The 26604-nt window shown below is 59.6% G+C and overlaps 2 protein-coding genes across 10 annotated transcripts; both read left to right on the top strand.

Annotated features, from left to right (window-relative positions):
* The first annotated feature begins 1729 nt into the window (after positions 1-1729).
* PDLIM2 (PDZ and LIM domain 2) lies at positions 1730-15978 on the top strand. 6 transcript variants are annotated; one of them, XM_072796336.1, is made up of 10 exons: positions 1730-1781; positions 4146-4246; positions 4934-5085; positions 7700-7769; positions 7879-8030; positions 8187-8265; positions 12121-12203; positions 12440-12585; positions 14203-14320; positions 15403-15978. In XM_072796336.1, the coding sequence occupies exons 2-10, from the start codon at positions 4148-4150 to the stop codon at positions 15578-15580; spliced, it is 1077 nt and encodes a 358-aa protein (XP_072652437.1). In that variant the 5' UTR covers positions 1730-1781; positions 4146-4147; the 3' UTR covers positions 15581-15978. The 6 variants fall into 6 exon arrangements, with proteins under 6 accessions (XP_072652437.1, XP_072652436.1, XP_072652435.1 ...); XM_072796335.1 differs by having other exon boundaries at positions 1754-1881; XM_072796334.1 differs by lacking the exon at positions 1730-1781 and adding an exon at positions 2505-2699.
* A 5539-nt stretch (positions 15979-21517) lies between these two features.
* Positions 21518-25950, top strand: C24H8orf58 (chromosome 24 C8orf58 homolog). Of its 4 annotated transcripts, none has more exons than XM_072796333.1 (7): positions 21518-21615; positions 22601-23112; positions 23475-23615; positions 23772-23898; positions 24027-24139; positions 24386-24468; positions 25001-25950. In XM_072796333.1, exons 1-7 carry the CDS (start codon positions 21567-21569, stop codon positions 25110-25112), a joined length of 1137 nt encoding a protein of 378 aa, XP_072652434.1. In that variant the 5' UTR covers positions 21518-21566; the 3' UTR covers positions 25113-25950. The 4 variants fall into 4 exon arrangements, with proteins under 4 accessions (XP_072652434.1, XP_072652432.1, XP_072652433.1 ...); XM_072796331.1 differs by having other exon boundaries at positions 24362-24468; XM_072796332.1 differs by lacking the exon at positions 21518-21615 and having other exon boundaries at positions 22176-23112.
* The last annotated feature ends 654 nt before the right edge of the window (positions 25951-26604 follow it).

Raw genomic sequence — 26604 nt, 5'->3', positions numbered from 1 at the left:
ATTCCTTGCCAGCTGCTGGGCGTTGAGCAAAGTATAAGGTGCTACACGTGGGTTATCTGATGTAAGCGTCCCAATGACAGGGGTGGGGTTCCATTTTATGGGACGAGAGACTGAGGATGAGAAATTAAGTTGTCTGGGTTACATGATTGTAAAATGTGAAGTCAAGTCCAATGACTCTTGTCACCTCTCTGCACTAAGTATACTAAATGCCCAGGCAGTCCTTTCCTTGTCTTGGATAAGGAAGGTCCTGCATGAGGCCCAGGACTTCCTGGGGCAGCGCCAGGCTGGGCCTCTCACGTTCTTCCTGACAGTCCTGTCTGCTAGACCTGTCACAGGGCACCCTGTGGTGCCAGGTGGGTGGGAAGAGGTGGTGGCGCCTAGTTGTGCTTGTGAATGACCGGGCCACAGCCTGGCCCTGGCAGTTTCCTTGAGCTGGGGTGTGGCCTGGGCCCCAGTGGGGGTTAAACAGCAGCTGGAGGAACAAGACCTATGTGCACCCGTCTCTTCTGTCCACCCCAGTCCTCACCACCATCTGCTTCTAAGTTAGCAGGCCCAGCCCATCTTGTGGAAATGACCTTCCTTCAGGAACCCACTGGTCCTTTCCTGATCCCCTGTCACAGCTTCTTCGCATTCCCTGATGCCCTCATAAAAGATATCAGGGTTGATTGGGACTTCCTCTCCCTGGGGCAGAAACCAAATCCACACCCTCTTTGATGGAACCCTGAAACTTCTGCAGCAAATCAACCCTCCGCCCATGGGCTGCCTGCCACCTGCTTGCACAATGACAGCTTCTGTCCCTTGACCTGGTGTGAGGTGGGAGGGGAGGGGAGGGCCCGAGGCCTGAGGGGGTGAGGGGGACCTGAGATGTCAGAAAGGGCTGCAGGCCACAGTGGGGGAGAGGGATGCTTATCCTATTGGCGAGGTGAGCTGAGTGACTTGCCCAGGACCAGAGTTGCTTAGATGGGGACAGTACTCCCCTCTGGTCCACAGGGTCTGGCCCTTGCTTAGTCAATTTTGTTTTTGTTGTGAGTTTTGTGAATGCACAAGCCACAGAGTAGAAATCCTACAGATTAACCTATAGATGCTAGGGACTAGGGTGATGTCAGGAGCACAGAAAGACATAAAACAGAGGCCCTGCCACAAACTGGGGGTGAAGGAAGGGAAATGAATCCATTCACTCATTCAAACAATATTCATTCTACGATTAGCGAATGCTAATCGCTGTGTGCCAGACACTGTGCTAGGCTCGGGGAATGGAGCAGTGAACAAATCCCTCCCACCCTAAGAGGAACCTGCCCGTCAGCACATTGGGGAGGACAGTCTGCAGACCGGAGGCTAAGGTATGCATTATCTCCATTTTATCCATGGGGAAACTGAGGAAATTACCCAAGGTCACGCTGTAAGAGGCAGATCTGACATTTGAGGCTAGGTCTGTGCGACTCCAAGGCTGCACTTGCCCGTCCTGCAGTCTCCTGCTCCCTGGAGGGCCTCCAGTCTAGTTGTGGGGGGGAGAGCAGTGGTGTCCTGCAAAGAGGTCAATCCTGGAGGCCCGGGACTGAGGGGTGGGAGAGTGGCTTTCACACCTGGGGAGGGGGGGGGAGCCCGAGCAGGGAGCTGGAGGCTGCGCTGTCGCTGTCGCTGATGGCCGGGTCAGTGCAGGGAGGATGAGCCGGGGCTGAGGTGGGCGGGGAGGGTGGCGGGAGGGTGGAAGGCAGTCCTCGCAGGGGGAAGCCGAGGGAATGACTCACTCGGAGCCAGGCAGCCTACAGCTGTGCCCACAGGTGTGCTTCCCTGAAAACAGCCCAGCCCCACAGCGACCGTGCAAAGTCCGGGCCGGCGGGAGATGCGCGAGGACCGGTGACCCTCGGGCTCCGGGTGAAGGTGCCCGGGGATGGCTCTGGGGAACCGTGTGCCAGAGGGGTCTGGGCTGGGGCCTGGGGCCTTCCCTTGGCTGCCGTGTCCCTAGCCCCGGAGCCTGGGTTCCAGGTGGCTGGCGGGAGCGGGGGCCAGGGGTGCCTGCTGCGGCTGGCGCACCCCAGCAGGGCAGCAGAGAGGGCAGCCAGGGAAGGAAACGGCGCCAGCCCGGGGAGTGCCCGGCGACCCCCGCCACGGCCCTCGGGTCGGGAGGTCGCCCCAGCGGGGCCGGCTCGCGGGCGTCTCGGCAGCGGCTCAGCGCCCCCCGCGGGCCCCAGCACCGGGAGCGCCGCGGCCTCGGGGGCGCGGTGGGGGCGGCGGCGGGCGCCCGCCTCGGGATCGGGGGTGTCGGCCGCACCCGCGCCGGCGTCGGAGCCCGGAGTGGGCGGGGGAGCCGGGCGGACCGCAGACGGACCCAGCCGGCCCGGCCCGCCCCGCCGCGGGGTGCTGGGGGGAGGCCCCGGGAAGGCGGGTGGGCGCGGCCGGCCTGGGAGAGCTCGGGGGGCGGCAGCCCCGGGCGTCGCAGGGCACCTGGCGGGGGAGGCCGCGCCCCCTCCCCGCACGCCGCGGCGGGGCGAGGGCCAGGTGGCCGCCGGGGCCGGGCTGCGCGGAGGAGGCGGCGGCAGGGGCGGCCCCGGGATCACATGGGCGGAGGCAGGTCCCGGAGCCCCGGGCGGGCTCTCCCCAGAGTCGGGCGGCGGCGGCGGCGGCTCCTCACCCTTCCTCCTTCCCTGCCCTTCCCTCCCGGGCCCGGCCGCCCAGCCCGACGGGTGAGCGGGAGCCAGGTGAGCGGGGCCGGGTGAGCGGGGCCCGGTGAGCGGGGCCAGGTGAGCGGGGCCCGGTGAGCGCGCCCACCTGCGCGCCGTCCGCACGGCCGGCTCCGGGGCCCTGGCGGCTCCGCGCGCTGCCGCCCCCTCCGCGCCCCGGCGCCCGCCCTGCAGCCTCCCCGGAGGCGGCGCCCCCCGCGGGCGGCCCTTTCTCATCCCCGCGCTTCTGCTCCAGCGTCCGGCCCGCGGTACCTTGGCCTCGGAGCGCACAGGGCGCCGGAGCTGGGAGAGCCGGGCCGACGGGCTGGGCACCTCCCCGCGGCCCGGGCGCGGAGTCCACCGCCGGCTCAAAGGTCTGAGAACGCGGGGGCTCTGCACTGCCAGCGCCGGCCCGGGCCCCGGGACCTGGCAGGGGCAGGGGCAGGGGCTAGGCCTGGGCAAAAGGCCGAGGAGAGGGCGGGCAGCCGGTTCTGGCTTGAGCGCGCTCTCCCCAGGCTCTTAAACTTGGGAAGTGGCCCCAGTGTCCTTGATCGATTCTGACAGCAATTGCGGTCTCTGGGCCTCCCCAGGGGCAGCCTCAGGGGGCTGCTGGGTAGGGTGGTGGCCCAGGCTGGCATTACAGCTTCCTGCCCGGGTTGGCTCCTGACTCCATAACTAGAGGCTCAGGAAATCCTACAAGGGCTGGTCTGCGAGGACACTCCCTTGCCCAGCGGAGGGGCAGTGGATGGGAGGCCCGGGGCGCCAGCTAGCAGGCAGCATCAGTCAGCTCACCCTGCTGCTCATTGCCAGAGGGTGGATGTGCCCAGCCGGGCACATGAGCCCGTCCTCCTGGCTGGGGCTGTTCGGAGGGCAGCAGGCCGCTGGGGGTGGTGGGAAGCCCAGTCTTGCCTATCTGGACCACATTGCCAGGGGCCAGGCAGGCAGCCAGGAGGCCCCTCTGAGGACCCTGGGCCAGTCCCCACCCAGCCAACTACTGGGACAGTCTGCGGTGGCCTCATCCCCTTGTTTGCTATCACTCCTGTTCCCAGAACACTGCCCTCCCCCAGAGTGGGGAGGAAGTACCTTGTGCAGTCAGTTTTGGGGACAGGAAGCGGGCCCTGAAGCGACTTAGCCTTGCTGGTGGAGGAGGGGGAGAGGCAGGAAGCGGTGACATCTCCTACCACCTGCCTCGGCCTTGCCGCCTGTTCTCCTGGTCTCCATCCCGCAAGCCCCCGTGAGGCGCCCTGGCAGCCTGCCCTCTGGGAGCCGCGCTGCTGGAGATGGTGGCGGCGAAGGGGGAACTCAGAGCCATGGCTTCCCAGCGTGGGGGGAAGTGAAACTGGGGGGTGAGGAAGGGAGTTAGTCACTTCCTCTACCCTCCCCCTCACCCCCCCAGCCCCTAACTGGCTGCTCACTGGACCTGTCATCCCCTCTCTTCTGCTTCTCCTGCCACCTTACAGCGTCTCCATCCCTCTGCTTCCTCAGATATGGCGCTGACGCTGACGGTGGATGTGGCAGGGCCAGGGCCCTGGGGCTTCCGGATCACTGGGGGCAGGGATTTCCACTCGCCCATCATGGTGACCAAGGTAAGGGCTAGTTCCAGGAGCTAAGGAGGTGCCCCCCAGAGGTAGGGTCTACCCTGCTCTGCACAGGCACCTTTCTTTGTTTATTCTGGAAGCAGAGGTCTGCTGCTGGGAGTGGTAGCCTGGGGAGGACTGGGGCTCCATTGCCATGGGGTTGCGATGACCACTCCAGGAACAGACTTCTGGGGAGTGAAAGGGAGCTGGGCCAAGTACAGGGCTCCTCTCTCCTTGGACACCAACCCTATACCTGCTGGCAGCCATTTGGGGGAGTTTACTAGAACAGAAGCCCCAGGTCCTTGGCAGTTTCCTCTTGACCCAGGCCCAGGCCAGGGAGCGTTCGTGCCAACGGGCTGCATGCAGGCAGCCACCTGCATGGTGTGATGTGCACGGGCAGGGCTCTCTATCCTAAAGCATTTCCAAGTACAGTCCCTGAAATGCTGCCATTTCTTCGGGAGGCCCGGTGAGAACGCCAGCGCTGGGGTGAGGGGGGGTGGCTCCCCTCTAGCTTTTGGAGGGCATGAGCCGATCAGCTGGGCAGAGCCTGCTGGGCCGGGGGACAAAGTGGGAAGCAGGCCAGCCTGCTTCAAACCAGCGTCTGTGTTCCCTGGGCAGGACAGAGAGAAACCCCCTCTCCTCCATCCCGACGGGAATGTCATCACTGTCTGAGCAGGGATATCTCATCCCCTACAGGTAACCGAGAGGGGCAAGGCTGAGGCTGCTGACCTCCGGCCTGGCGACATTATCGTGGCCATCAACGGGGAGAGCGCCGAGGGCATGCTCCATGCTGAGGCCCAGAGCAAGATCCGCCACAGCCCCTCACCCCTGCGGCTGCAGCTAGACCGGTAGGCCCTCCACCTCCGCTGGGCCCGCCGGCTTTTTCTCTCCTCTGCCTGCCTGCTGCACGGCGGCTGTCCTCACCCACCTGCCCTCAGCCCCACCCCGGCCTTCCTGGGCCCTTTGGGCTCATCTTTGAGAAGGTCCAGGCTCTGGGGCTGCAGCAGGGTGGGCTGGGGGGTGTCCCTATGCATGGCTGGGCATGCAGCCATGGGCAGGGCAGGCTGGCATCAGCCACCTGGATGCCCGGGTTTGACGGGTTCCCAAGTGCGCAGGGTACAGGGTGTGGGCATGAAGTGGGTTGAAGAGGGGAAAGGTGTGCCTTAGGCTGGGTCTCCTGGGCCCCTGCCTCCAACAGAGGATGGCCTTTGTTCTGATCCGGGGGGGGGTGGTTTGAGGGGTCTGGGAGCTCACTCACCATAGGACCCCTCGGTCCCTCCCCACTGCCTCTGGGGGCTGTGCTGGTGAAGGAAGATTCCTAGGCTTGGGTTTTCAGCCCGGAGACCTGGTTGTGGGGGTGGGGGGAACAGGTGGCTCCTTGGGGTGGAGCGTCCAAGTGAGTCACAGGGCAAGAATGTTGGGAGATCCCCCAGCCAGGAGAACCCTCTGGGCAAGCCTTGAACCTGAGTCAGGCACCTCCAGCCTCTCTGCCATCCCCTCCCCTCACTTGGGCTCTCTCTGGGCCCTGGCTCCATGCCATCTCTTCACCCCCCACCATCCCACAGTGCTGCAGAAGCTGGCTTCCGTGATGCTCTCATGACCCTGGCCCCATCCTGACTCCTTCCTCGGACTCATGAGTGTTTGCAGGAGTGGGGCCTAGAAGAGGAGGGTGGAGAGTAGCTTATGGCATATGTGAAGGGAACCAAAGTCTATAAGAGGCTGCAGAATGGGGTGGCAGAGGGGCAGGGAGCTGCTGACGCCATCACTTCCTCACAGTTCCTTCTAGAGGGACCCAGTCCCATGAGGGAGTGGGCCTGGCTGAATCCCTCCAGGCCTCCAGCTCCATGTTGGGTAGGTCAAGACTCCCTGCCTCTTCTTTCTTTGTCTGGCCTCCTCCGAAACCCCCCGAGTCTCCCCCACATCAGGAGGCCACTTGGGCACCCAGAAGCTCTGTGGCAGGAAGCAGTGCTCTGGACTGGAGCCTGAGCTTGAGCTTGAGCTCCCTTCACTCTGGCTCCACACCCCTCCCTGGGGAGGCTGAGGCTGTGGCTGCTGTGGTGTGCGATGACTGAGGTTCTTGTTGACCTCTCTGGAAGTGACCCGACATCCAGGAATGGTGTAGTGGGATTGGGACATGGTGGGCTTTTTCTTCACCCTCAGCCAGCCCCAGCCCTCCCATGGCTTCCTGTTCAAGGCTCCAGTGGGAAGGGCTTTGGAGGGGGTCCCAGGGAGCTGAGGTAAGGGCATCTCTTTTCTGGGTGCCTTGGTGATTGGTGGGGGGGTTGGGGCTGCTTGTTGCTTTAGCTCTCTGGGTCCTGTGGGGGGAAGAAGGCACAGGCTCCATCCTTTGTTGGCTTCAGAAGGGACCAGGAATGACCCTCTCAAAGGTATTCCAAGCCATTAGCAGCTGGTGGCAGACAGCATCTGGCTGGGCAGAGGAGAGTGGGCGGCTGGCCTGACCATTGTTGGGCTTTAGGAAATTGCTTTCTCTCTCTGGGCTTCAGTTTCTCCATGGGTGCAAGATAAAGGATTATTTATGTGAAATCAGCAATCTCCCCCAAAATTAATCTACAAACTGATGCTGACCAGTGACAAAGTCTGGATGAAATGCAAAAAAAAAAAAAAAAAAAAAGGGATCCCTGGGTGGCTTAGCAGTTTGGCGCCTGCCTTTGGCCCAGGGCATGATCCTGGAGTCCCGGGATCAAGTCCCACGTCGGGCTCCTAGCATGGAGCCTGCTTCTCCCTCCTCCTGTGTCTCTGTCTCTCTCTCTCTTTCTCTATGTCTATCATAAATAAGTAAATAAATACATCTTTAAAAAAAAATTAAAAGAGGGGTGCCTGGCTGGCTCAGTCAGTAGAGCATGCAACTCTTCATCCCGGGGTCGTGAGCTTGAGCCCCATGTTGAACATAGCGATTACTTAAAGAAAAAAAAGAGGAGTGGTTGGGTGGCTCAGTTAGTGAAGCATCTGGCTTTGGCTCAGTTCATGGTCTTGGGGTCCTGGGATCGAGCCCCACGTCGGGGTTCCACACTCATTGAGGAGTCTGCTTCTCCCTCTCCCTCTGCCCTTTCCCCTGCTTATGCTCTCTCTCTCTAATAAATAAATAAATAAATAAATAAATAAATTAATTAATAATCTTTTTAAAAAAGGAATAAAAAGAAAAGGGAAAAGAAAAAGACAGGGGATACTGTGAGGAGTTTTTAACAAAATTGAATTTATGAAGTATGTCCAGTCTACATATTGATGCTAAACTGTCCTTTCCTTGGAGAAATGGCGGTGGTTGTTGATAATGATTGTTTGTTTTGAATTTGGCAAAGTTGCAAGTTGACAACCTGATATCCACGTTTTGAACATTTTACTAATCTTGAGAATCTGTTGTGGGACCAGCTGGAATCTGCAGCCCCTGTCAGGTTAGGAGGGTTCCAGGACTCCTGTGACTTGCCTCCCCTGGCCTCTCCTCAGGTCTCCGGCTGCTTCCCCCAGGCAGACCAATGGGGAAAGCTCTGTGGAAGTGCTGGCCACTCGCTTCCAGGTAGGATGGGGCCTTCTTCTGGGAACTCCAGCACCCTGAAGTGAAGGGGAGCCTTGAGGGGCAGGGCCGGGAGGGGCTGGGTGCCACCCTCCCAGCCTTCTCTCCACAGGGCTCTGTGAGGACCCACTCGGACAGCCAGTCCTCCCTGCGGTCTTCCTGCTCCAGCCCCTGCTCCTCCAGCCCCCAGCCGGGCAGCCCCTTCTCTGCCCTGCCCCCCAGCAGCCCGCACACCCTCCCTGGGGAGGCTGTGGTCAGCCGCAGGTGAGCGTACGGGGTGGGGTCCAGACCAGGCCCCTCAGTCTCCATAGCTGGGTTTAGGGTTTAGGGGAGCCTGAGGGAACACCCTCTGTGTCCCTGAGGCAGGCGGGTGGTGGGGGGGGGATGCCTGGCACCCAGCTGCCCTTGCCTGCATTTCAGTTTCCAGAACCTGGCATATTCCCCGGGACCCACTGCTGCCAACCGCTTTTCCTATGGGGGCCGTCCTGGAAGCCGCCAGGTGAGGATACCTGGGGGGAGGACAGAGCCTCCCATCCTGGTTGGTTGCTGCCCACCAGCAGGACCCACTCAGGTCCCACTTGGGCAGCTGGGGCCTCCATTTCCCAGCACCAAGCACGCCCCTCTCCCGAGCCAGGAGGCCGTTGTGTCTGTGGTGGGCCGCCCTCTCTGTGCCCCAGCCCTGCCTGGCCAGTCCCCAGCGGCCTTCTACCTCTTGCCCTCCCACTTGCCGCCTCCCCTCCTCCTGCTAGCTTCCTCCCTTCCTGAGTGTTTCTCTTGGGCCAGGGCTGAAATAGTTTTGCTGCTGTTGTTGGGATGGTTCCCTTTGGCTCTGGCTGCATCTCTTGAACACATTCCTCCCCATTCCAAGTCCCATGCCCACCCCCAACTCCTGTCCCCCCCATCCCCCTTCCTCCTCCTCTGACTCAGCCCAGAGAACCACCACCAGTGGGACTGTGGTTCTGCCTCAAGTTGCATTTGGCTTACTTTCTGTCTGCCCCCTTCCCTGCCCTTCTACCCTGGACACCCCCCACTGGGTCCCATTGTGAACTGGTGACAGGCCCCGCCTTCCCTGCCTTGGTGGTATTTCTCCTCTGTAAGGGCAGGGGTGAGGAAGTGAGGGAGTGAGGCCACAGCTGCTGGCGGCAGAGTTGGGGGGGGGCATGTCCAGCCTTGGGGTGAAGGGGATGAGGCCCAGCCGCTGGAATCCTACCTCCCGGTTGATTTTGCATTCCAGAAGGCAGAGCCTTTGGAGATGGCTGGGGGAGGGCATTAGAAACTGGGGGCTCTGGAGAAGGAGAGGGAGGGCTCCTGTGGGGGAGCCCATGGTAGGGCCCCTCCAGTGACTCGTTGTGGGCCTACTCAGTGGCCTGCCAGGCAGTGTGGGCATGGAGATGCCTTCGATAAGATCCCCGTCTTTAAAGAATGTGAAATGTAGTTGGGAGATAAGACAAACATGTAAAGCAGTTCTGGAACAATTAAGAACTGAACAGTGTGGTCTTAATTATAAAAGCAGGAGGCATTCTGGGAGGGGAGAGGAGTGTCAGCTGGGTGGCCTGAGAAGGCTTTGTCAGGAATTTTGCTGGACGTCGGAGGTAGGACTGGGTAGGGTTTAGATTAGGGGACGATAAGCCAGGGAGATGGGAAAATGGTGTACCAGCAAGACCTGGCATGTTTGGGGTGGCGGTGGGGTGGGGAGGGGAGGGGCTTCTCCGGGAGAGCTTTGGGGTGGAGACCAGCTGAAAATACGCTTGGCCCAGGGCATGGCTGGAGAGGGTCCATCATCTTGGCCTTCTTCCCTGCAGCGTCCCAAACTTGGGCAAACGGGAGATGCTGGTGGTACAGGGTGTGGCTCCCCAGCCAGCAGCAGCACCTTGGAACCTGTTAGAAATGCTAATTTTCAGGTCCTAGCCTGAGATGCAGGAGTGAGGGTGCGGAGCAGGGGCACCAATATGTGTTTTCAGAAGCCCTCAGGGACCCGATGCAAAGACTTGAAGACCACCCATGCTGTGTAAACAGGAGCCCTGGGCTGGGTGGTAGGGAGACGTGGCTTAGTACCACCGCCACCATCTAACCTGGGATAAGCCCCTCTTGCTCTCTCTGGACCTCAGAGTTAGTCTCCATGCTCTGAGTTTCCTTCTTTGGCCTGAGGACCGTGGTCATTCCTTCAACAAACTTTTATTGAGCAGTTGCTTTGTGTCAGGCACCCTTCTAGGCTCTGGGGATGCACTGGTGGATAAACAGAAATTCCTAGCCCAATGAAGCTTTGCATTCTGGCCTATAAAGGAGGCTGTGGTCAGATGGTGTGGGAGTCACAGGGCCCCACACCTCCCTCTTGGGAGTCACTGTGTACTTGTAGCACCTTCAAGGCTCTAAGAAGTCCCATGAGAAATAGATTTAATTTTATTAATTTCCTAAACTTTATTTATTTATTTTTCCTAAACTTACTTTAACAACAGAATTTCTCCTGGCGCTCCCTGCCCCACACCTGCAACTCACTTATTAACGTCCCCGTGTTCACCAGAACACATTTTGAGAGGTGTTGGCTATAGATGAGCCCTTTCACCCCCTGTACTTGGGGATGAAGGTTCCTGCAGGTGTCCCTAGCTGACCAGGAGGGAGGGAGAAGGAAGGCAGAGCTGCTCCCCAGTAAGGGGGTTGGGCCCCTTTCCACCAGGGCACAGTGGTCTTTCAGGAGGAAGGGGGGTACAGGTGACTGTAGATGAGGTGCCCCCACCCCAGTCTGCCAGGGCCAGGGCCTTGCTGCTGGCTCCTGAGCTGGCTGGGGCTCCACTGAGCCCAGGGCACAGGACACCACCAGCCTTTATGGTGCCCTTCTGGAAACTGGAAGTGCCATGTCTGGGTCGGCACATGCTTTGGTGAGCAGATGTGAAGTGAAGGGAGCACCCCTCTGGCTGGTTGGCACGGGGACTTGGCTTGCCAAGAGCGCCTGGGTGGATTTCAGCACCCCCTTCTGGCTAGCCGCTGCCCCTGTGTGGGCACATGCTGACTTCAGATGGTGCAACGGGACATGGTTCTTAAGTAGCAGGGGCTGACTGTCCTTCCTGAGGAAACCATCTTACCGTCTGTCAACTGCGTGGCATTGAGAGCATGAGGAATGTAGGCAGGTGGAAGGGGGCTGCAGGGGTGAGGGTCCAGGGCTGTCTTCTCAAAACTCTCAAGTTTCTGCTTTTAGCTTAAAAATTCATAGGGCTTTATCATTTCATCCCATAATTTGTCCCTGATTTTGAATTTTAAAATTGAGGGAATTTGGGGATCACCTGGGTGGCTCAGTGGTTGAGCACCTGCCTTTGGCCCAGGGTGTGATCCTGGAGTCCTGGGATCAAGTCCCACACTGGGGTCCTTGCGGGGAGCCTGCTTCTCCCTCTGCCTGTGTCTCTGCTTCTCTCTCTGGGTCTTTCATGAATAAATAAATAAAATCTTTAAAAAATAAAATAAAGGGATCCCTGGGTGGCGCAGCGGTTTGGCGCCTGCCTTTGGCCCAGGGCGTGATCCTGGAGACCTGGGATCGAATCCCACATCGGGCTCCTGGCATGGAGCCTCCTTCTCCCTCTGCCTGTGTCTCTGCCCCTCTCTCTCTCTCTCTGTGTGACTATCATAAATAAATAAAAATTAAAAAAAAATAAAAAAAATAATAAAATAAAATAAAATAAAATAAAATAAAATAAAATAAGAGGGAATTCGGCCTTCTGGGGAACTGTGCTCCCAGCATGGTGCGCTGTGGCCTGTCTGGTTGTGGCTGGGTGGGGCTCCCTCTTTCCTTGGGGGTGCCCAGAGAGAGGAAGCAGAGGAGGAGGGGTGGGTGCAGAGGTGCAGGCCAGAAAGGGGAGCAACAGGGAATTCGAAGGCAAGATTTCCACTGGACAGCAAGTGTAAAGAGCCCCAGATGGACAGCACACACCTGGAGAGGGGGCACTGCTGCTGGCACGTGGGCCGCAAATGGGCTTGACCCCCCACGGCTCCAGGGCAGCCACGAGAGGCCCACCAGCCCACACCTGGGACAGGAGGCGTGTGCAGGGGCGAGGTCCCTGGTGCGGCCCCAGCCCTGCCCCTGGAGGGGTCTCAGGCCCTTCACTCCATGTTTCCCCGACCTCACCGCAGGAGGATCTGCTTCCCCTCTGCTGTCCAGCCCCTGCCCAATCTCCTGGCGGGGCCTCTGCACCTCCGTAGGTGGGTGTAGGTGGGTGCTGGCCGCCGGGTACCCCGGGGCCTGCAGGGGGCCTGCTGGTCAGCGGGGGCCGGGCGCCCCCTGGTGGCGGGCCTGGGGCCGGGCGGGCGGGCGGGCGGCCCGAGGCTGCAGCCGCGACTCCTCCCCTGGTGCCTCGCTGTCCCGCAGGCCGGCCTCGGCGGCGCTGGCGACGCGGCGGTGCTGGTGCTGCCGCCTTCCCCGGGTCCCTGTCCCTCCAGCCCCAGGCTCAGGTACCGGCGGGCCCCGGGGTGGGGGTGGGGGGTCCCGGAGGGCCTGGGAGGGCCTGAGGCCGACGGGCTTTCCAGAGAAGAGGGATGGGGTAGTGGGGAGGTGGGGGGGGCCTTGGCTTTCCTCCGAGTCCCCCGGAATCCCCTGGGTCTCCCCTGGGGCACCCTTTCCCTGCCCCCATGCTGGCGCTCATACCCAGGGAGGGCCCCTCACTCCTGGCTGCCTCCCGTCCCCGCAGTGCGGACTCCGAAAGGGGAAGCCACCTTCTGGACGAGGACTCCGAAGTCTACAAGATGCTGCAGGAAAATCGCGAGGGGCGGGTGGCCCCCCGGCAGTCCAGCTCCTTTCGGCTCTTGCAGGAAGCCCTGGAGGCTGAGGAGAAAGGTGAGTCCCTGGGGAGGGGGGGCGGGGGGTTCCAACCCCCAGGGTAGGAAGTAGGTTCCAGCAGGACACCCCTGGGCCCCGACTGGACACGATATTGAACTAGTATTTCTTAAGTGCGCATCACAGGAGTAGACACCAGAGGGGGGTTCCAGCACCAAAGGAGCTTTCAATCTGGTAGGTCTGGTAGGTCTGGTAGGTCTGGTAGGGGGGTGCACCCAGAGGTGCTGGCAGGGGTGCACCCAGAGGTGCTCCCTGGGATCAGGAAGCGTGTCAAGGGAAGCATAAAGGTGGGGGGCAGGGTCCCCAGGCAGGGCTTCACAGAGGAAGGTGGGTTTGACTTGACTCTTGAAGAAAGATCAAGACTTTTAACAAAGGCCTTAAGATGGCGGCTGGGAGTTGGAGCCTCAGAGAGGACACCAAAAAAAAAAAAAAAAAAGTGGCAGGGAGCTCCGTGGCCTGTGGTGGCTGTGGCTGGCAGCTGCGGGGCTTGGTGTGGGAGCCGGAGCAGCGGGCCTGGCAGCGCAGACGGCGGTCTCGGAGGTCAAGTCCTGGCTGAGAGGTGTCGCGTGCCCGGCCGACGAGTGCCCTGACCCAGGAGGGCCCGGTACGTAACGCCAGGCGCCGCCTCTCGGATGCCGGAGTGAGCAGGAGGAGAGGGACGGGCTCTTGCCGGCCACTCGGTGATTCACTGGACAGATTTACTGTGCCTGTCGGATGGGCCAGGGGCGTGCGGAGCGTGGGGCCGAGCGCAGTCGGGCACCTGTCCGCCCTTGAGGAGCTGTTGATGGGGCAGACGGGCCTGCGCAGCTCCTGAGGTGGCTGTACCTGTACTGTGTGTGCATGTGTGCGTGTGTGTGCGTGTGTGTGCGCGTGCGTGCGCGCTGCCCCCGTGCAGGGGAGAGGCGAGGAGGCCCGGCCTGAGCACTGGCTACAGGGAGGCAGAGGTGGGGCGGTCGGGAGGATCAACAGCCTCACCAGCACAGTATCTGGTGGCCCCTTTCAACTCTGACCTTCAGCTCCTGGGATGTTCACTGCGGTCAGAGGGCAGGGAGCCAGTCTTGTGCATCATCACCCTGAGGCCTTGGTGGAGCCCGGGACGGGGCCCAGGGAGAGGGGTGGGGGGAGCACAGACAGTCGGTGACTCCAAGGCTCAAGCCTTGGCGTCCTTGGCGGCCAACAGGGACCATACCCGCCCAGGAACATCTGTGCTTCATCTCAGTGTTGTTCCAAGGCTCACATGCAACAGTGTCCATAAAAGCTCTTTGAAAACTGTATAAAGGTAGTGTGGTGCTGCTATTATCTGTTATTACCATTTTTAATTAATATCCTCACGACTGGATCACGAGAGGAAACGCCTGCTTGGTGGGAGGTGGTAGCTACAGCACAGACGCTCTTCGGGGTGCCTTAGCTTGGGCTGACTGAGCCTTAGCCAAGGAGCTGCCGTGATCACTCTCTTCTTCTATTACCTACCTGCCTCACACCCAGTGTTCCTTTGGAGGTGCACAAGAGCACCTCTTAGGAGTCCGCGTGCGAGGAGCATGCAAGGATCAATACAGCCTGGGGCTGCCGCTGGTGGATGACTCTAATGTGTCTGTCTGCACCCCCCACCCCTCCCAGGTGGCACACCTGCCTTCCTGCCCAGCCTGCTGAGCCCCCAGTCCTCCCTGCCCACCTCCAGGGCCCTGGCCACCCCACCCAAGCTCCACACGTGCGAGAAGTGCGGCACCAGCATTGTGTGAGTATTGGCGGCTGGGAGGCAGGCACGCCCAGGCAGGGCCCTGCTGGGGGTGGGAGTGGGGGGTGGGGGGTGGAGCCTGGGATGCCCTCAGGAAGACTCTGCAGAGAACAGCCTGTCAGGGCCCCTGGAGGGGGTGGGGTGGGGTTTGTGGGTTATTTTCAGGCTTCTTACACGCCTTGCTGGCTTCTTCCTGCTGCATCTCCTCCTTCCTGGTCTCTCTCCCCCACCCCGGAGGAGGAGGAGGAAGAAGAAATGCTACTGCTTCTGATTGCTCTCCAATAATCTCAAAGCCTCTGGAGATCTGCCTCTAGATGAGGTGCCTCCTCCTGGAAAATTTTGCTCTTCCCCCTCCCTCACCCCCTTTGGAAAGAGATTTTCCAGAGGTAGGTTCATTTTTCTCAGTGGGTGGCATTATAATGCAGCCACATTCTCTGGCAAATTGCTGAAAGCCCACTCCCCCTGCCATAAATTTCTTAACGTGCAGTGTGCAGTGTTGACGAGCGGATGACTCACCTTAGGCAAAGCCCTTAGCCTCTGCGGGCTTTCGTGTTCCCCCTGCGGAATGGGATACTGCTCATGCCTGTTGTGCAGATGCGAGTGGTGTATCTCAGAGCAGGGGGCAGGGCTCCCCAGGGCTCGTTAGACGGATGGCTGGCCCATGCCTCAGAGCTTCCTCTTTGGGGATCCCTGGCCCCAGAATTTGCATTTCCGACTTGTTCCCAGGGGTTGCAATCCTGAGGGTCCTGGTACCTGGGACCACATTTTGAGAACCACTGCTCCATTAACAACCCAGAAAATTCCGGATGGATTATGTCTGCTTTGTGTAAAGGAGAAAGGACTCCTTTTTTTTTTTTTTTTTTTTTAAACCAGAGGTCCTAGGGGTGGGGGTTGGGAGTTATTGAAGTGAGAGCCCCAAAGGAAGCCTCAGGGAGTCTAGGGTCTGAGATTTGGGGATCTTCCCTGACTCTGGGCTGGGAACTAGGCTCCTGGGAAATGAGAATGGCAGCGTCCTGCCTGTCGCCCCATCTCCACCCCAACGCCCCAGGCTAATGGCTTTCCCCTCTCCATCGCCCCTGCAGGAACCATGCTGTACGCATCCAGGAGGGGCGCTACCGTCACCCGGGCTGCTACTCCTGCGCAGACTGTGGGCTGAACCTGAAGATGCGGGGGCACTTTTGGGTGGGAGACGAGCTGTACTGTGAGAAGCATGCCCGCCAGCGCTACTCCTCACCCCCCACCCTCAGCTCCCAGGCCTGAGCTCCTGGCTGTGCTCTCAGCCTGCCCTCAACTCTGTGGGCACCTGTATAGCAAGGCCATGCCAAAAACAAGTTGGCAGGGAAGGGTGGTGGCAGGTGGTGGGGTTCCGCCCTCCGCGCTAGGTGAGGCCAGGGCCTGGGACCTGTCCTCATGCACGGTCTCACCGTCCCAGGCTTCTGCTAGGTACTCTCAATTTCCCCCGCAGGACAGGCTGTGCACCAAAGTCTGAGGTGGGCACTGCATTGGGTATCTCTGTGCAACAGGGGTTAGGTGGGGGATGTGACACAGAGATAAATATGTAGAAAGAGAGGGGTGGGCCAGAGGCTAAAGGTATTCACTCTGTATAGTTTTCACATATGAGCTCTATAAATATATATACATGGACAAAACAAAGTAAATCTTTTCTCTCCTTCCCAGCCCGGGCCCCTGGGGACGAGCTTCTCTCTACCACTGGGGAGAAAGTCCTTATTGGCATAATTTTTTCCCTTTTATTTCCCTCCCTCCCATGAACCCTTGCCTTACCAGGTGCTTCACTATGTGATCCCCCTTACTGAAGAGGCTTGCTTCTTTTGGTGGAAGGTTATGCTCTTTCTGGACAACTTCTCCTCTTTTTTAAAACAATTTTATTTTATTATTTTTATTTTTTTATTTATTTCTGATAGTCTAAGAGAGAGAGAGAGAGAGAGAGAGAGGCAGAGACACAGGCAGAGGGAGAAGCAGGCTCCATGCACCGGGAGCCCGACGTGGGATTCGATCCCGGGTCTCCGGGATCGCGCCCTGGGCCAAAGGCAGGCGCCAAACCGCTGCACCACCCAGGGATCCCTATTTTATTATTTTTAAAGATTTTATTCGTCCATTCATGAGAGACACAGAGAGGGAGAGAGAGAGAGGCAGAGACACAGGCAGAGGGAGAAGCAGGCTCCACGCAGGGAGGCTGACATGGGACTCGATCCCGGGTCTCCAGGATCAGGCCCTGGGCTAAAGGCAGAGCTAAACCGCTGAGCCACTGGGGCTGCCCAAAAGATATTATTTTTAAGTAATCTCTACCCCCCAATATGGGGCTTGAACTTAAAACGACAGTTGGTGGAGTACATTTGGTTGCGTGCTCCTCCTGGACCCATTTATTGGTGCCCCTCCTGAACCCATTTATTTATTTATTTTAAAGATTTTATTTATGTGAGAAAGAGCACATGTGGATAAGGACTAGTCGGGTAGAGGGAGGGGGAGAAGCAGACTCCCCACTGAGCAGGGGGCTCCATGGGGGGCTTGATCCCAGGATCCTGGGATCATGACCTGAGCCCCAGCAGGTGCTAAACTGACTGAGTCACCCAGGCGCCCCACCTCCTAGACCCTTTTTTATAGATGCCAGTTTTACGGATAATTCCTGGTCCATGAGAGGTGTGAGTTTCTCACTGGGAGCCTGGAGAAGAGGAGAGGTGCTGGAGGGCAGGCAGGAGAAATAGGAGGCAGGCCCGGATGTCCAATCTGTCCAGGCCCGGCTTGGTGAGACAGTGTCAATACTCCTCTGGCACTGGCCAGCCTGGGACTCTGTGCTCCTTGCTCTACCTGGGGTGAATGCTGTGAGCCCCGCTGACTTACCCAGATGAGCCGGGTGGGCAGGAGAAGGGCAGCATCCAGAGCACCTCCAGCACTTGGCCAAGGCTGTCTGCACCCATTTGAGAAAGATAATCACCAGAAAGAACCTCGGACAGGGCTGCAGGTTAGCCTTGCCTGGGAAGGACAGGCCAGTGGAGTCTCCATCCCAAGGGACCACCCTACCCATCTTGGGAGACCCCACTGGCTTCATTGGTAGTTGATTTGAGAAACAAAAACAATCAGTGAAGAGTGCTAGGTGCCAGGTGAGTCTACCCTCAGGTATGTTTGAGTTGAGGTGGGGGCCAGAGGTTCCCTACCAGATTTAGGGCTTGATTCACCCACCACCCCCAGTCCTAATCCCAAAGGACATTTCAGAAAGGTGTATGGGTGCTGCTGGGTGCTCCAGACCTACCCACCCCACCTCCAGGTAGCTTGAGGAATGGGCCACAGCCTCAGCTTTATTTTCACAGAAATGATCAAAGCTGGACTTCAGAGGCTTTTGTGCTGTGGGGCTCTTTTTGGAAGGAACCTTTTTTTTTTTTTTTTTTTTTGGAAGGAACCTTGGTGGAGACTGTTTGTGTTGGCTCCTCAGGCACCTGTTGATATAATTTACACCTTCCTATAATTGTCTCACCTTTTGCCTGGATGGCTGCCTTTATTTTCATAGAAAAGATCAAGGCTTTCTGTGGCTTAGGAGTGCACCAGGCCAGAACACCTGGTCCGCAACGGGACGGCCTCCTTGGCGCCACCTACTGTCAGAGGTAGCCCACGACAGGGAGCTACAGAGGAGAATGCGCCCAAAAGGGGCCATTTCACCCCTCCGTCAATACCTGGGTCCTGGCACAGTGAGAATATGGAAAAATATAGCCTTTTTTTGTTGCTTTCCTGAAGGTAATGGTCAAGTGGCAGCAACTGAGATGGCATGAATGAAATAAGACTATATGGCAATGAGTCCTAGAGCTAATGTGGAACATACAAGGCGGGCCCCGTGAGTACAGAGCAGAGGCCATCTGTGTGTAAGGATGGACAGGACTTGACCGGTGGAATGGACAGACGCCAACCGATGGGGTGGGTGCAGGTGGAATGCTCAGTTTAGGGCAGAGGCTGAAGGAGGTATCAAGAGAAGACTAGAAAGGGAGATGGGAGCCTTGAATGCCAGAAGAAATGGTCTGAACTTCACCTGAGGCTCTGGAAACATTTTGAAAATTTAAAGCAGGGAAGTGACAGGTTGGAAAAGGTGGGCTGGGATATTAACATGGTCAGATCCCCACCTGTAACCAAGCCTGGTGGGCCAGCAGTGTTCTAAGGAGTGGAGGAGAACAAAATGTGGGATAGGAGCCCCTTGTGAAATGGGTATGCCAGTGAGTTGCTGAATGCCTTTGGAAGGCTGGATGGGCTTTTTTGTTTTTGTTTTTGTTTTTGTTTTTGCTGGATGGGTTGAAGCTGAAATCCAGTTCTTTAGTTGTGGCAGGCAGCTCTCTTTGCAGGAGCCTGAGGGTTTCAGAGTGCTCTGCAGCTACACAGCCAGCCTGAGCTTGGGAGCAAACTTCTTTGGAAGATGGAGTTATTAGCCAAACCCATTGGTCAGAGGAGAAGGTTGGGGGCAGTCTTCGATCTTTTACCTTGCTCTCCCTCCACCCATGCCAAGCCAGCTGTGAGCGGCCACTCCACGTGACCCAGATATAGTGTGTGTGTGTATGTGTGTGTGGCAACTATCTAATTATAAGACTGCAATTTGTCCAGTGCTGTGCCCTCTTGAGGTTTTTTTTTTTTTTTTTTTTTTTGCATTTGGGGGAATAACTTCAGAAATGGAGACAGATTCAAGTTAGAAGTTCCCTGAGAGAGCATCTGGGTGTCTGGGTGGTTCAGTGGTAGAGTGTCTGCCTTCGGCTCAGGGCGTGATCCCAGAGTTGGGGGATGGAGTCCCACATTGAGCCTGCTTCTCCCTTTTCCTGTGTCTCTGCATTTCTCTGTGTCTCTTGTGAATAAATAAAATCTAAAAAAATAAAAAGTTCCCCAGAGAGCATCTAACATAGCCCCTTTAGTTAGAAATGGGAAGGTGACATTCCCAAAGTTACACGACTAGATAATCTTAACACACAGATGTTTTAAGTGCTTTAAGCCTCACAGTTCTGAGATAGGTATTGCTATCCCCTTTCTTCTATAAATGAAGAAACTGTGGACAGGGAGGATGAGTAACCAGTCCAAGCACTCCTAGCTGGTTAAGGGGAGGGGAGGAAATGGCACCTGGAGTCTGAATCCCGCATTTCTGGTTTGGGGTAGGGAGTTTTTGCACCTCTATCAGCAGAGGCTGCCTCCCAGGCCACAAGGGAGGTCACCATGGCTCCCAGCCTTCTCTGCTCTGGCAGGAGCTGCCTCCAGCCTCTTGGCTTTGACCTTCCTCCCACCGGGCCTAGCTCAGTGCTGAGCTTTGCAGGAAATGTGCTTCCTGAAGCTGGGACTTCCCCATGGAGGACGAGGGGCAGCTGGGCATCCCTGGTTTCATCCTGAGAGATGACTCTGCCCGGCCACCATGTGTCTCAGGAACTCAGGGCAGCTGCTCACCAGTCAGGTGGGCAGCGAGGGGGTGGCTTTGCCATTCCTTCAAGCATCTCTCAAAGGGAAAGGATTCTCCCTTAGTAGTAGGGAGGGTGGGAGATACAGAGCCCTCTGTGTGGCGAAGCCGGGACCTAGCTCTGGTCACAGGGCTGCTCCAGTCAGGGCTTCAGAAGGCAGATGGGAGGGAAGTGTGTAGCCCCCATGAAGGATCCCCATCACCAGATACCCCTCAGGCCTATCGGTGTGGTGGGGTGCAGGCGTGTGGCCTGGAAGGGAGTGTGCTTGGGTGTGTGTGGGTGGGGGTGTGGGTTCTTTTGAGCCCACACAAAGCCTTGTGCTGAGACACTGCATTCCTGCTGGCTGGGCTTCCTGTTCCAGATGCATTCTTGCCCCAGAGTCACCAGGGAGACTGCTTGGAATCTGGCCCCACATTCTCCAAATTCAGGGCGAGATCTGGCAAAGGTTCCCCCCCTTTACCTCCCCACCCTCTCTTTGGAGGGAGGAAGCCACCTGATAGGGGCCAGCCCTCCAACCCTCCTACCTAGGAGGGCTGGGGTGGGGTCGGACACTGCCTATGGGGTTTGGTGCCACACATCCTGTTGGACAAGCATAAAGCAGTTCCTGCCAGGCCCTGCATTCAGTGTCCCCGTCTATATCTGGGCAAGGGGAATGGAGTAGCGGTGCTGCCTAGAAGGATGGGGTTAGGAGGGGGCAACCCAGAGGACCTATGCCTAGCAGGGTAGGGCTTGGCCTGAAAATCAAGGTAATTGAATGGCAGGTAATTGAGGGACTAGGCTCTCATTCTGTCTCCCGACTTGGCTACCGGCTACCGGCTTCCGTTTCCTCTTCCTACACAGTTAGAATCTTCTAGTTTGTGGCCCCCTGGTAAGGCTCCCGTGTAAGGTGTTTGAGGAAGGGTATGAAGGAGCAAGGAGCACAGCGGGGTGGGTAGTGTCTTCTCCCCTCCCAGTTAACGGCCACTTCCTTCCCAGGGCTCCGGCCCCAGCCCCTCCCCCCGAGGCTCAGGTGCAAGTTTGCACGTCCACCAGCTCCCTTATCTGCCTCCCGGGGGTTTGGGTTCTGCCGGGACTTTTCCAGTCCTGTCCCCTTCCTCCGGCGAGTGAGGTCTCCTTGGAGGCCAGCGGCCCCTCGGGTCACCTTCGGCAGCTCCCCTTTCAGGCTGGGAGCCTTTGGGGGTGAAGGACGGTGGAATGCATGGGCCCAAAGAGGGTGGGGGTGGGGACGCGGCCTCCAGGCTGCTTCTCGGCCCCCCCCCGGGCCCAGTTCCCCGAGGTGCTCGGGTGAGGAAGAGGAGGGGGCGCCGCGGGGCTCGGCTCTCGCCGCGGACACGCGCGCTCGGCGCAGGGGGACCGTCGGCCGCGGCGGGCTTGGGGCGGCTGCGCGGCGGGCCCGGGCACACGGCGGGGAGCGCGGGGCCGCGGGTCGGGGCCGGGGCGGGGGCTCTGCCGCAGCTCCGTGGGGCTCCACTTCCTTCCGCGCTCCGCGCCCCGTCCAGGCCCCGCCAACGCCCCCCATCCGCGGCGGCATCTCGGCGGCAGGAAGACGGAGCAGCGAGGGAACCGGGGGCGGGGCGGGGCGGGGCGGGGCGGGGCGGGGGCCGCAGCTGCAGCCGACGGCGCCCGGAGCCCGAGGGTCGGCGGACCCAGGCGCTGCCCGCGCCCCCCGCGCCGCTCACCTGCGCGCCCCGCCCCGCCCCGCCCCTCCCCTCCGCGCCCCGCGGGAGGGTCCGGGGCCGCGCCCAGCCGGGCCGGACGCGTGCGGAGCCGCCAGCCAGCGGCGGGGGAGGCGGGCCGGGCGCCGCGTCGGGGCCATGCTGGGCCGGCGGCGCGTCTTCGCGGTGGAGCCGCTCGGCGGCCGGGGTGAGTCCCCCCCGCCTCCTGCCCCGGGGCCGCCTCCCCTCGGACCGGCTGGGGATGGCGCCGCGCCCCGGAGCCCCGGGTGGGGGCGGTAGACCGGCCCCGTCCATCCCGGCCTCTGACTCCCCCAGTGGATCCCCCCGCGGTGGGGGCCGCGTCCCCGAAGGAGACCGCCCTCGGCCGGGAGGGCGGGGGCCGCTTGGCCTGGGGAGCCGGGGGCGGCCGTCGGTCTGTCCGCTCGCGCCGGCGCTGGTGCATCAGGCTGGGTGGGCCCAGCGCCGAGGGCAGCCCTGGGGCCGGGCGCGGCTTCGCCTCCGCTCCCCCCCCAATCAGCTCCCCCCCCCCTTTTCCCACCAGCTCTCCAAAAAATCTTCACTATTTCTCATTTAAAAGCACAGCAGCCCGCCACGGCTACGGCGATTGTTATTTTTATTACCCTCCCCGGGAGCTCCGGAGGGACTTGATCTCGCATCCCAGTCCCGACCCCAGGCTTCCTTCTCTGTGCCTTTCCCCGTGTCCCGACGTGGGGGTGGGGGTGGGGGTGGGGGTGGGGGTGGTCACAGTAGGTCACAGCCCTACCGCCCCGTGGGGAGTAGTTGGAGAGACCGAGGCTCCCCGTTCACCACTTGGAGGTCTTAGGCGGACCCGGCCCCAGGGCACAAGGGATCCCAAGAAGCAGCAGCTCCCCCCTCAAAAGGGGGACCGGCCAGACCGGGAGCTGATGAATGTGCCCTACCAGGCCTTGCCTGCCACACAGCCCAGATCCCGGGGGGCTGTGATGGCCAACAAAGACTACTGTGAGGGGAACCCATCTTAACTTCTCCAGGCCAGGGAAGGGAGAGACCTGGGCGGGGCGGTGGCCACCCAGTGGCTCGCCTCCCTCCACCTCTGGCCCAGGACACTCCTCCGCGGGGAATGCTGCCAGCTGCCAGGAATGCTGGGGGCGTCAGGGGCGGCCTGCTCAGCCTGATACTCACTCTCCTGGCAGATGGGGTTGCTGAGGACTTGGCGCTCGGCTGCGTAGTACCTGGAGTCAGCAGCACCTACAGACGGATCCCGGACGCTGCTCAGGGGTGCTCGCTGGCCTCCTGGAAGGCGGATGGGCAGTTGAGAGGTCCCAGGAGGCAGGAGCCGCTTCTCAAACTGGCCTCCCGGGACTCAGGAGTGGAGATGGTGGTTGGAGACAGCCCCCTGACCGCCTCACCGGGCCTTTCTCAGGACTCTCTGGACTTTGAGCCCACAGGGAGCCCTGAGCCCCGGGCCCTCGCTTCCATGGAGCCTCCCGCCCACCTAGGCCGGCTTGTGGCCAGCCACAAGCTGGAGCAGGTGCTGGAGCGGTCCCGCCAACTCCCGGCTTCCCCTGCCGGCGCGCCGCCCCACCACCGTTCCCTGAAGCCACCAAGCAAGCCTCAATATGATGTGCCCCTTTTTGGAGCAGGGGAACAGGAGGCCACTGAGGCAGAAACGGACCTAGAGGCAGGCCTGGAAGAAGCAGAGGTGGTGAGTGCCACGCCACCTCTCAGGCTGGGTGAAGAGTGCGATGGAAATGGCCCTTTCACACGGGGGTGGGGGGGCTGGGGGTGGGTTGCTGGCTGTGGGGCCTCACTGGCTCTTTCTCCTTGGAGCTCTCTCGGGGTGGGGCATTCCTTGCTTCTAATTGACGGGTTGTTCTTGCCTCGGCCCACTCCCAGCTGTGTGGAGGGGGGCAGTACGGGGCCAGCCTGGCCATGCCTGGCCGGGTAGGGAGGCCAGCTGGTGGTGTGCGCCTACTATCCCCGGCCCCTCTGCTCCCATCTGCTGGCTGCCCAGGATGGGCGTCTGGCTGAATTCAGGGGTTTCCCCTACCTCACTCTGTCCCACAGGTCAGGGGCCTGGGGCCTGAAGCCTGGGCCTGTCTCCCAGGGCAGGGTCTCCGCTACCTGGAACACCTGTGCCTCGTGCTGGAGCAGATGGCAAGGCTTCAGCAGCTCTACCTGCAGCTGCAGACCCAGAGGCCCCCAAGGGTGAGTGAGCTGCAGGTGGACAGGCCAGTGGGGGGTGGGTGGAGACAGGTGAGTGGGGGAAGCAGAGAAGGTCTGGGACCCCTGGAACCAGGGCTCCCTTCAGAACAGCCTCAGCCCTCTAGTCAGGTCCCAAGTGCCCGTCTGTCCTGTGTACAGGATCCTGAAGCGGAGGAGGCAGAGGAAGAGGAGGAGGTGGGGGAGCCAATCCTGGCACCTTCACCTCCACCTTCTCGTGCCCCAGGCAGTGAGGCACGCAAACTGCTGAGCCAGGCACAGGAGACAGGTGAGGGGCCATGGCATCTCCCACTGTGTCTTGCCTGCCCAGGGCCCCCCAGGCAGACCCTTTGAGTCCTGGCCTTGATGGGTGGGTTCCTGCTTCTGGCCCTGGGTAATCTGATTCTCTTTCTGAAGGGGCAAAAACAGCAGTAGCCCTAAAGGTAGGGCTGCCAAGTGCCAACCCTGACAGGCTGTCAGAGGCCACCGCAGAGCCAGCCCACATCTTCCCACCCTCCCAGGGACACAAGGTAGGTGATGGGTGTGTGCGGAGGCAGGTGACAGGATGGAGGGGGTTAGGGGCTGGTTGGGATGTGTACATATCCCAAAGGCTGGAAACACTCAGAAAGTGATGGAATTCCTGGTTGGAGAGGGTGACTTGTCCTGGCTGTGGTGCCTGCTGTCTCTGGGAGCTTGGTCAGGGGTACGTTGTGGGGAGGAGCTCTGTGGTGATCCCCCCACCCTCTGCTCAGCTGGATCTCTCCCACTGGAACAAGGTCAAAGTCCTGCTCAACCGGATCCGTTGGAGGAGCCCGAAGCACCCTGAGTCCCCTGCCCCTTCTGATGGGCGTGCCCCTAGGTGAGTCCTGGGGCCCAGCCCAGGTTAGGGCAGCGAAAGGAGTGATGAACCCGGATGCTGAGATTGGACTGCCAGTTGTGGGTTTTTTTTTGGTCCCTTTGAAATCTGAGAGACGCAGGTAGTCTTGGAGAGGGTGCTGGAAGAAACAGAAAGTAGCTAACACATCCCGTTTACAGAGGAGGATGGGGACTGGACTGGGGAAGGCAGTTGCTTTCCTGAGGCCACATGTGTGGTGAGACGGTGGCAGGGGCAGGGCCAGAAGAGGGGAAACCCCCTCATGTCCACCCAGCAAGCCCTCACCCTTCGCAGCTGAACCTTAGGCCACCTCCCAGATTTGCTGGGAGAGCAAAGGGACACAGAGGATTCCCCAATAGATGATGGGGGGTGATGGTGAATAACTCAGTGGGGCAAGGAAGCACCATGCCGAAGTCCCCGGCTCCCCACGGCAGATAGGCAATTCCCCATCAAGTCTGTGGCCATTGCTGCCTTCGTGTCCCCCTCCTAGCCTAAAGCTACCTTTCCTTTTGCACAGGATTGAGTCAAGGGGGGTCCCCGAAAGAACTTCATGCCAGCCACTCCGGAAGACCTTTATGCCATCATTTGTGGTTAAGAAGCAGCGAACGAAAAACCTCTCTGTATGCTGAGACCTCCTGGTGCGGGGACGTGACCCTGGGTGGAGGGGTGTGCAGTGAAGTCTTCTTCCTCGCCCTTTGCCCTCTGCTGCTTCTGGGCACTGCCAGGAAAAGCTGCTGATACTCACTCTTCTCTCTGAGGAGAGAGCTGGATCTTTCTCCTCTGGGCAGCCTGGCAGAGGAGCCCTGGTTCCCTGAGAGGCCCCCCAGGTGTGGCAGCCCCCGGGCTCCTTACTGGTTGCCAGAAATCCCTGGTCCTAGACAATGTGAACTAACTTATTTATCCGGAGTCCTTGGAGCAGGTTTGGCACGATGTCCTACTGGGGCATGGCGTGTCACAGAGGTGGATCTATGCAAAATGATACGTGTATCTCTGTGAGTGTGTCACTGTTGCAAACTGGCTGGATCCATCCCTGTCTTCTGAATCATGCGCTCAGGGGGTTGGTCCTCTGGGTGACGTAACTGGTGAGGTAACTGCAGAAGGATGGAACCGGCCTTCATTCCTCAGTGGGCTGATCTGGAGTCTTGCTTCCTCCTCATACCTTCGTGGGTAGCCCCAGGACGGGGCAGGAGGGTCCCACCTTGGGTGCCTCTGCAGAGAGCTTGCCTGGGACAACGTGGAGAAGAGCAGAGTAGTAACCTTCAAGATCTGTCCTCCGCCGCTTTGGTCCCTTTACACATCAGAGCCAAAACCAGAGACTCCTACGAGCTTTATGACCTTGACAAAAATCCCTTAACTTTTCTGAGCCATGGCTTCCTACTTAACCTCCCAGATGGTTTCATGATACCTGCCCCACCTACCTCACAGTCTTGTTATGAAGATAAAATGAGATTAAACTGTCTCATCCAAGTACGCTGTGAATGTTAAATGAACGGGGAGGGGGAGGAGGGTGTGGTGTTGGGAGGGGGACACCCTGGAGGGAGGACGGGGAGGCCTGAGGCGGCTACAGGAGGACTGGGGCTGCCAGTGGAGGCTTAAGTGGCCAGTGAGGAGCAGGCAAGACTTGAAGCAGGTCACTTCTCCAAGGTCTTCGGGTTCATAGCTTGAGAATTAGGGCACCGATTCCTGACCTCTGTGACCTTCCAGAGTTGTGAGGACTAAAGGAAAATGTTCCTGAGCACGTTGTAAATGTCTACCAAGATATTGTGGTGGTTTATTTATTGCAGCACCTTGGGCTCCCAGCTCTTTGGGAATTGAGGACGGGGAAAGGCTTAGTCTCCGGTAGGTATCGGAGGTCGGGAGGGGAGCTGTCAATGCAAGGGCCGGGCTGGGGATGAAGTCACGGGCTTGAGTCCCTCAGGAACGCCTCCTAGAGATGGCCACCGCGGGGGCGCCCCTCCGCCCTCAGACAGGAGGGGCTGTTTCTGCGGCTGCAGCCCGGGGCTCCGCCAGGAGGCCAGGTGTCGGGCGGTGGGTACTCTCTTTGGGGGTCCTGCTCCTGCCGGTTTTTTTTTTTTTTTTTTGATTAGGAACCAATGCGCCAGAACCTACTTTTCCAATGGG

This window comes from Canis lupus, chromosome 24 (assembly GCF_048164855.1).
Source record: "Canis lupus baileyi chromosome 24, mCanLup2.hap1, whole genome shotgun sequence".
NCBI classification, from domain to species: Eukaryota; Metazoa; Chordata; class Mammalia; order Carnivora; family Canidae; genus Canis; species Canis lupus.
Note: the sequence above shows the minus strand (reverse complement) of the source record. Positions and strands in the feature narration are given on the sequence as shown.